The sequence below is a fragment of the Camponotus floridanus genome, unplaced genomic scaffold (genome assembly GCF_003227725.1).
Source record: "Camponotus floridanus strain SB8 unplaced genomic scaffold, Cflo_v7.5 scaffold200, whole genome shotgun sequence".
NCBI lineage: Eukaryota > Metazoa > Arthropoda > Insecta > Hymenoptera > Formicidae > Camponotus > Camponotus floridanus.
The window spans coordinates 195,258-205,710 of record NW_020229327.1 but is presented as its reverse complement, the minus strand read 5'-3'; the positions used below and the strand labels follow the sequence as shown (position 1 = coordinate 205,710).

General features: G+C 31.2%; 1 protein-coding gene across 2 annotated transcripts; it reads right to left on the bottom strand.

Moving 5' to 3' along the window:
- Positions 1-5,242: 5,242 nt before the first annotated feature.
- Positions 5,243-8,932, bottom strand: LOC112637797. Of its 2 annotated transcripts, XM_025408347.1 has the most exons (6): positions 8,723-8,932; positions 6,924-7,082; positions 6,671-6,830; positions 6,007-6,188; positions 5,522-5,933; positions 5,243-5,355 (listed from the first exon to the last, which is right to left on the bottom strand). In XM_025408347.1, the coding sequence occupies exons 1-5, from the start codon at positions 8,853-8,855 to the stop codon at positions 5,554-5,556; spliced, it is 1,014 nt and encodes a 337-aa protein (XP_025264132.1). In that variant the 5' UTR covers positions 8,856-8,932; the 3' UTR covers positions 5,243-5,355; positions 5,522-5,553. The 2 variants fall into 2 exon arrangements, with proteins under 2 accessions (XP_025264132.1, XP_025264131.1); XM_025408346.1 differs by having other exon boundaries at positions 5,243-5,933.
- Between the last annotated feature and the right edge of the window lie 1,521 nt (positions 8,933-10,453).

Here is a 10,453-nt window from a genome sequence, read left to right as displayed (position 1 = left end):
CTTCAATTGGTATGTATGTATGTACACTGCGCGACAACGATTCGTTCCGTGGAGAGCGTAGCCTGTAACCAATCAGCCATTGCCACGCTGCCAGCTGATTGGTCACTTCTACGCTCCCCTTGCCCCGCGAGAGAGGGGCCAGGGAACGAATCGTTGTCGCGCAGTGTACATACCTCGCTCGGAGAGACACTTCCGATTAGACCACAGACTTCTATAATACACTAGACTGCTAGGCTCGTTATATATTCCCCACCTAGCGTGTACCCCGAAATAGAGAACCTCTAGGAGAGAGAATGGACAACTGATCAAGCTTTTTCATGATTGGCTGGCAGAAAATGTATCAATTTTAGCTATTGCGACGCCAATGCAAAATATGATGACACACAAATAGGACACACATGACACACATATATTAACCTATTTGTGTGTTATCATATTTTGCATTGGCGTCGCAATAGCTAAAATTGATACATTTTCTGCCAGCCAATCATGAAAAAACTTGATCACATGTCACATGATCAGTTGTCCATTCTCTCTCCTAGAGGTTCTCTACCCCGAAAGTATGTACACATAGGCACCCAAAGGCGGCAGACTGAGTTACCGATTGGAATGCGACTAATATTTTATAGTCCTACGACTATGGATTATTGAGTGAGATATGTGATATATATACTATATATCGTCGTTGTTCCGTTTATGTATATATAAATTAAACGAGCAAAATAAATTAAGGTGCATACATAGGTATATATGGATATATATATATATATATATATATATATATATATATATCCATAATAATGACAATAAGATGCGTGGTGCAAGGATGCACAAATATATATAAGAAATGTGGTATACATTTTTTAATATATTGTTTTAATATTATATTAATTCGAACTTGAAAATTTTATATTAATTATTATAACATTTTTATGTCCCTAACAGCACATGATATCATTCGAATATTCTATACTTATACTGTAAATATACATTACAGATATAATATATTGAGAATAATCCCATAACATCTCTTGTTGTATATTATTTTTCATATATTCTCAGAATATACTTTGAATATCTCGCGTATTAGTATATTCTTTCTCATATATTTTCCGGATATTCTATAATATTGCATGTGTTTCCTCATTTTGCCGCTACGCGCGCTACCAAACTCGTAGTTTAATTTTGGTGAAATGGACATAAAGGACTGGTATTTAACATGAGTTCTAAAGTTTCTTCTTTTTTCTTTTTAGTCAGTTTAATTTATAATAAGCTGACTTAATTTAAAATTTGTTTAGTAATTTAGTTGTTCTGGATTCTTGATTGGGATTCAGAATATTAAAAAGATTATTTGAAATTAAAATGAGAAATAGTGTGTGCGTTTACGGCATTTATCAAAAGTATTTATATTACATATATGAATTATACTGCAAGATATTCTCAGTATTTACTATTAACCAAAATAGGCGGACATTAGAGCATTCTTAGTATATACTTAATATATCATAGTATGTATCTCGAATGTTCTGAGAATATATGCATTGTACTTTTGCGATATTCTTCGAACATTCTCAGTATCTACATGTGTTAAACCCCCTGTTAGGGGTTTAGCGTCAAGCGTTGAGCGTCAAAAACACGTGCGCACCCTTGCGCATAATTCTAAACAGGCAGATTCCAGCATCTTGACGCTAATACAATGTTTAGTAATAAAAATTTAATAGATACCGTAGAGATAAGTAGATTGTATATTCTTCATAGAAAATGTATTAATATATATAATATATAATAGATATTATTATACAAAATATATATTATAGAATTGCGCGATTAGCAACGTAGTACAACATAACCAAATAATTGGTATAAATATATGTCTTCTAAACATATATTATTACAACATGAATATTATTTATTACAATGTATTCTTTGTATAAGATATAACGTGTGCACGTTGAAAATCAATAAAAACAATATTTTTAATCACGAATGCATGAAACATTGGCATAGGCACACTGCGCTTGTCACCCTTTTTGACGCTTTAACGCTCGATGCTCAGACGCTCCTATGTAAAGGCACCTTTATATAGGACCTTTATATTTGTATATAGATCAGTGGACCCTCTAGACTGGCCATCAGGGGGCCACTTTTGATTGGTGCCATTTTTATGCAACTCCTGCTCATATTCAAATTTTAATTACTTCATTTTGAATATAAATGATATTTAATAATAAATATTATAAATTATAATAATGAACATTATATATATATAGGTAAAATAAGAAATATTATATAAATTATAATAAGAAATTTTATTTAAATGTTAATAATATTAATATTATAAAAAAAAGATAAATGAAAAGATATGATTAAAGATGATTGATTTGTAGGTATCCAATTTTTACGATTAACGTTTTTTATTCATTCAGCACGATGTTTGGCATCTCTAGGAAATACTCGCATCATATATATCCTTTCGCAGACGAATTATTGCAGAATTCTGTTGCATTCACCCATTTTACTGTTACTTTTTAATTGCGCAAGATACAGACACATTTATAAACACATATATTTGCACATTCGTGTAAGTAAAATCTAGAGTCTCTGCATAGATCTAGAGTTTCAGCCTATATCTCTCGCAGGATTTTGCATAAACATGGGGTACTTTCCGATTCACGCATGATGTGCATGAAGTGACAGAAAATGTATAATATGCGTGACATGAATTATACATTTTTTGTCACTTCATGCGCATCATGCATGAATCGGAAAGTATCTATGGACGACACATATTCTCCATATACGCGCACTCCCGGTAAAAAATTTTTCATGTATATTCATGCAGAATTGAATATAATTGTACAAAAGTATATATACCCAGATAGCACATGGAACTCCTATGGACATCCAATGGACATTCGAGTTTGGACATGTGGACGTCCATAAGATGTCTGAATTAAGTCCGACGGATATCCATTAGACATCCATAAGACGTCGGTTATTCACTACTTCGGATGTCCAAAAAACAATCCAAAAAAGGACTTAAAATGGACATCATTTTCAGTGTCTTACTCTTTCAAATTATTATTGGAATAAATATCAAAAATTCATAAACTCAGAAAAAAATTTATATTTAATTATGTATAATTGTGTAGATATAATTATGTATGGATTTTGACCTAATTTAATCATATATAAAAAATTGTTCTTTATTATACATAAGTAAATAGCATTATGCATCCTTCATAACATTTAAAACATAAAAAATTCTTTGGCCCAACAAAATTAAATAATATAATAAAATAGTATAATTTATCTATTTCATATAAAACTTTACATAAAATTCATGTAAAAATTTTATTTATATTTATACTTGCTTATTGCACTCTACATTTTAAATAGGTAATTTAAAATGTAAAGTGCAACAAGCAAGTTTAAATAGGTACCGGATTATTTTCGTTTATTTGCCGGACATTTACTTGTACGACTTATAAAATCAATTTAATATCTGAAACTCTTGTATTGAGATCACAAATTAAATGGAACAGTATATTTTTAATCTTATTTGTTACTCTTTGCAAACTTTATATAATTCTTATAACTAAAACTTAAATATGAGAAAGATAGCGCATCGCACGTCGCATAGCGGTAAACGAACGAACTAACACATCCTTGCGTGCTCGCGCGAAACTTTGATGTCCAAGATCGGACATTTTGTGGACGTCCAAATATTGGCCGTTAACGGATGTCCCGAATCGGATGTACGATGAACAGTCATTTCATGTCCATGGACGTACGGACGTAAAATGGACATAAAATGAATGTCCATAAAATGTCCTGTGCTGTCTGGGTAATTGTGCAAAAATATGTATAATTATAAATAATAGAGTACAGGACATTATATATATTTATATATAAGTGCAATAACTCTTACATATAATTAAATATAAGTGCGCATTTTGCATACTTATATATAATGTTCACAATGTTTTATGTATAATTATACATGGATTTCTGTTAGTTTAATATATAATTATATGTAAGTCTTGCGTCATATAAATATGTATAAGTAACAAATATAGTTCAGATACAATCATACATAATTGTATACAATTCTATATAAACGAGAAATTTTGATCAAAATGTATATACATCTTTCCCTCAATGCACTCATGAACAACGGAGGGTGAAACATTTTGTGCTTAATGACCCGGGAAAAAAAGTCCATGTCTATTTATATAAAAAAAACATACAGTCTTATATGATTATATATATCACATATGATTTTATCAGAGCATACGTTTTTTGTATATGTTTACATATGATGTCCATCTCTGACCATTTCTGATAATAAAAAATGATATTAGATACCTCACGTCATTTTGTACAAGTCAGACATAGTCAGATATCATATCTAAGCATGTATAAAATCAAAGCAAAGGTTAGTTTTATGTATGCTTTGATATAAATCATATATGATATTATATATAATCATTTAAGATTATATATGATTTTACTTTTTTTTATATAGACAAATATAATTTTTCCTAAAAATTATATCTTGCATTATATATTTAATGAATTATTATGCAGTATTTAAAAACAACAGTTAAATGTATATTATTATAGAAGCAGTTAAGTGATATATCGAAAAAATTGTAAATTCTTAATGAATAAGAATATATTCTTAATTGGCGACTTCTACGCCGCTACTCGATTTCCGTGTGCGACATGTCTCTTCATTTGCCGCTACGCGGCGACACCACTCTTAATTTTTTTAGTATTCAATATTTATCATGAAATGTATATAAAGGACTAGTATTAATGTAAGATCTAAAGTATATTTTTTCCCTTAGCAGTGGTGCGAAAGAGAGGACGCTGCTCACATATAGGTTCTCTATGAGCATGTGAGCTGCATCCTCTTTGACATCACTGTTTATCAGTTTATTCCAAGCTGGATTTCTTGTTGGGATTCAGAATATTTATTTATATATGATTTCATAATATACATGATTTCATAATATATATGATTTCATATGATTTAATATTTATTCATATATGATATCATATATGACTATATTTGGCAAAACATAATTAAATGATATTGACAAAATCCATATATGGCCAATTTTGGGACTTTTTCTTCTCGGGATTATAAAAATATATCTTTATATAATAATATACAAATATATATATTCATATCCATTTATACATAAGCATATCTATTTTTTATATGGACAAAATTGATATATAAGTTTGTATAACTAGATATAATCAATTTTGTCTAATTATATATGAAAAATTTTTTACCGGGCTCTATCTGATGGCCAGTCTCTGATTTCCTAGCGAAAATAAATATTCGGAGCATAAGTCGAAGGAAGTGTAAGGAAAGAGTAACAGAAGCATAAACGAAACTCCTAAGAAGCGTAAATTGAAACGCCGAAGCGTAAACGAAGCTTTTAACGCTTCGTTTATGCTTCTGTTACTCCTTCCTTACATTCGACTTATGCTCCGAATATTCATTTTCGCTAGAGAGAGAGTAGACAGCCTGTCTATTTATTGTCTTTCTTCATATTTTTTAATAATTTGAAGAACTTCTATTAGACATTGCGTTTTATTTGTAGAAGGAATGTACTTCAATCCTTCTTCGATGGCTAACATGTAACCATCTTTACATTTTTTATTATATATTTGAGATGATACTGTTTTCATTTGCGCAGATCTTTCTTTACTTGCGTCTGCCAAGTTACGATCAATTTGATCGTGTTTCAATGTCTGTGGATTTTTGAAGTTTACTGGATTGGAATTCTTACTTGGCTCCAAAAATATGGTGCTGTTAGTACTACTACAGTTAGAAAGTGTACTAGCAGGTCTATTTAAGATCTCGCTATTACTTGACATAACTGTTTCTTCAATATTTAATGATAATTCGTTATCTGAAAATAATTTACAATACTTATTAAACACAATATTGATATTAAAATTATGCTTCTTTTATTTAATATATACCTTTGTCTATTAATTGAATAGGTTCATTATAGCTGTGATCATATAACGGTTGAGAATTAATAAAATTAGAAGATTGCTTGAATTTTTTTAACGGCTTAACATTTGTTGTATTTGTTTCGAATAACGTGTGTGGACTTTGTGAGTGCAATGATTGGTTCTGTTGAGCAAATGATGTTTTTGTTCTGCAAAGAAAATTAAATTAAATTAACAATAAGAACTAAAATTATGAAAAAATATTAACAAATATAAATGTACATATTAATTGTAATATATTTGTAACATACTATGCCATCGGAGGATACGAAGGGAATTTAACTTTAGTTAGTTAATTTTGGCATTTTATAATATTGATGAGTGACTATATATGCTCTATGCAAGAGAATGCAATATAATTATCATAAGAAAGACTCGTTAAAATTTAAAATTAATAAACACAGAGTTAGGCAAATACGAGTCAGAAATAACCGATATAACGCAATATAATTATTATATAATATATGTTATATTATAAATGTTACATCTATAAATGGTAACTTATAACTAACATGTACATTCCATATACATATATTAGTTACAAATAGTCTAACACGTATATATTTGTTTATTGGATAAATACAATAAAATAAAATAAATACAATAAAAGATAGTACAACTAGATATTTACCTTCTGTGAATTATGTGAGGAATTAAAAATAACATATTTCTATATAACTGCCATTCTTTTGTAGATTTATATCCAGAATCAGATAGCGGTGATTTTTGTCGCCTATTTTCTCTGCTAAACATATCTCTTAAAGACGACCACCGTTTTTCAATTGCTCTAGCTACATAAAATAATTTTATATTATAAAGCGTTTTTCTAATTATAATATAATAATTTAATTATAATATAATAATTTAAAAAATAAAAAATTTACCTGACATATTTACATCATACAAGGTTTTCAACATTTCAGAAATTTTTTTCCATAGTTCTTTTTTTTTGTTAATATTTTTGAAATCCACATCACGCTTATCATATAAGCAATGATTTTTACACACAAAATCAATAATTATTTCATCTACATTTAATGACTCTATAATAAAATAAAGGTTATATTATTATACTTACAATTACAGACTCTCTAATCAGAGTCTGGACATAAATACATTAGGCTATATTGTCCGATATTTTTCTTCCAAATCCTGAGAGAGAGAGAGAGAAATATGTGCTTCTTCACTCTCTCTTAGTTAATGTCTCATAACTTCTTATTTATACTGCGCATATGAGTATAAAGTAATAAATAATGGTTGGATGTGCGGAAGAATTTTGTAATAATTCCTCGTTAAAGGGATATATTATGAAAATATATCCAAAAGATGAACAATTTAATTTTCTAGACTTGTGAGACTTAGACGTTATAAGGAAAATACTTTATACTTTATTAATAAACCAACCAATACTTGAAATATTCTTAAAATTAGAAAATATATATAAACATTATAGTCCCTATTTTAAGATCATGTATAGAGTAAATTTAAATGAATTTTTACTTGATAAATTTTTAATTCTGTTCCAGTAGATCATATTCTTAATTGTCATAATTTGCGTCAAAAATTATTTAAAAAATTTGCTAGCTTAAGATTAAAATTTAAAAACAAAGAAACTGTATTAATTAATCATAAATATTACGATAGCAAATCGATGATGATGCACCATAGTTTAAAATAAAATAATGTATTACTTTACATGTATAAAATAAATAATTAATATATATAATAAATATGTTTTATGATGTGTATATGTATATATAATATATATGTTATTTATATCCTTTTTCTTATTTTCTTATTTTTTTAACTATTAATTGATTACTTCAATTTAATTACTATCAAAGTTTATATTTTCAACTGATTCACTCACTCTCTCACTCATTCACTCACTCACTCACTCACTCACTCACTCACTCTCTCTCTCTCTCTCTCTCTCGTAATGTTTAAAAACATTTTTTTTATTCTGTTATTCAGATTGTTCTTTTTTATTCTATTCTAAAAAAGGCATGTTAAGTCGATTCTCGAATGTATCGGTTTATCTTGAAAATCTCGAAATGTATTGTTGCCTCTTTTTCGTCGCTCTGATTGGTTTTTATGATGTTGCATATTTCGTGTTATTTGAGTGTTATTTGTCATTTGACATCACGAAGGTTATATTGACAGTGCAATACAAAGAATTGGTAAATTAATAAGAGAAAATAATTTCGAAAGGGTTAATTGTGTTCATAAAGTAAGTATATATGTCATTAAAAATATATAATGCAACAGAATAAATGGCGCACGCGAAGCGCACGCTTTGTTTTGTTCTAGTATATTTAAAACTCAATCAAATTTTTTTCCATACCTTTTTATATGTAAGAGATTATTCTAAACAAACTGCAAAATTAACAATATTAAAACAAATTAAATAATAAGAAAAATTAAAATTTCCATGTATTTTTTTAAATATTTAACAATTTATTATATTTTAGCAATAGAAACTTCATAAAACTGGCGCGAATTGAAGAAAAATGGCGGACCAATCAGAGCTTGCTATCTTATGTCCAGACTCTGATTAGAGAGTCTCTAATTATTCGGAGAGAGTCGTAAGACGTCGGAAGTCGGAAAAGATGGGAGTTGACCATCTTGCATTCCGACACCAACACGCGGCTTGCGACAACTCGATACGCAGGTCTTAGCTTACCGGGCCTATAACGATAAGGCTTCTTCACGCCATTGATAGCTCGAGCGCTCTTCCTCGTTGCTTTAGTAGGGAGCTGTTTGCGAGGAGCTTTTCCTCCTGTCGATTTGCGAGCGATCTGCTTCGTACCTGCCATTGCAATCAACGTAAAACCACTATATATATAGTAGCGCAACTCTCCCGATTTCGTGTTGGCCAAAATGGAGTGCGCATGCGCGAAATAAAGGAGTTGAATAGTAAAGACCCTGAAGGCTATAGCACACAATTTCCATAAGACATAACAGTAAAGTTTCGGCCAATTGCGTTGCTCAATTTAGCCGCCCGTAACCAAATTGAGCAACGCGATTGTCGCGTAAGTCGAAATCTTACTGTTATGTCTTATGGAAAGTGTGTGCTATAGCCTTGACACACGAAAAAACATAAGCAGTGAAACGTAGTCAGTAAGTAAATTGACCAATCACGATTGAACAGTAAGGCAGCTATATTAAAACGTAAGAAAACGTAAGGCTGATGGCAGAGAAATAGATGTCTGTTATAGTCGTGGACGTAAAGTAAGGTAGAGAAAAACGTATGTCGTACAAGGCCATTGTGACAATGGCCTTGTACAACATACGTTTTTCTTTGTCTTACTTTACGTCCACGACTACGACAGACGTAAACACTCACGTTTAGTTCTCTGCTATCAGCCTAAGAATTCGGATTGGTCGATTTCCTTACGGACTACATTTCACTGCTTATGTTTTTTCGTGTGCCAAGGCCGTAACGCCATCTAAGGCTGATGGCAGAGAACTAGATGTCTGTCGTAGTCATGGACGTAAAGTAAGACAGAGAAAAACGTAAGTCGTACAAGGCCATTGTCACAATGGTTTACGTCCACGACTACGACAGACATCTAGTTCTCTGCCATCAGCCTAAACCTTTCTCGTTTACTCTTTTGTTTTTCGTTCTCTCTCACACATTTAAATATTCAGTTTAAATGCCTAAGTATATCGCGTAATAAATAACTTTTACATGTATGTGATAATTTATAGATGTAAGTTTATTATAATATTGTAAGTTCTTTGTTATTATATATATATATATATATATATATATATATATATATATATATATATATAGTGATGCCGTCCCGACGCGCGTCCATCCGCCCCGGGAATTTTGACGGGGCGCAAGCCGAGCAGCCACGCCAGAGAAAGATTGCGAGAGCCGTATCGAAATTCCTGGAGAGACGAGCCATTAATATATTTCACGTCGTTATTAATTATTTTTTTGTATTATCCTGTATGTCGAGCAACCCGCCGGAGAACATTCTGAGAAAGAAGAAGAAGAAGAGGAATTTTTACGACAGCTTGTGGCGGTGATGATGCCCCGGTTAATCTGGTTGTTGGCGCCTCGCTATTCCATCTGCCTAACTGCAGCGGAGCTGGTCGCGTTCTCTTCCTTGCGGTAATCTCCTCTGTGAGAGGAGGTACGTCTTCTATCGCTGCCATGGTGTCGCTGGAGTTACTGCTCTCTTCTTGAATACTTTCTTCGGCTGCTTTTCTTCTCGAAGGATGGGAGCGAGAGATGTGTTTTAGCTCCGCGGGGGTCCTCCTTATATTTCCTAAATGCCGTTTTTGATTTACGGGAAAAGCAAAGTTGGCGTGCGACGCCTAGCGGAGGTGCCCGGTACTTGGCGCGCAGCTTATAACTAGCCGCCGCGTGCTTGCGCTCTTGCGAGAAAGCAAAGTCGCC

Bases quoted from the DNA above. Each gene is read 5' to 3' on its own strand.
- LOC112637797 (XM_025408346.1), bottom strand. From the start codon at position 8,855: ATGGCAGGTACGAAGCAGATCGCTCGCAAATCGACAGGAGGAAAAGCT. The intron at 6,831-6,923 runs GTAAATTTTTTA...TATTTTATGTAG, and splicing joins GTATGATGTAAATATGTCAG to CTAGAGCAATTGAAAAACGG. The intron at 6,189-6,670 runs GTAAATATCTAG...TTTTCTTTGCAG, and splicing joins CCTCACATAATTCACAGAAG to AACAAAAACATCATTTGCTC.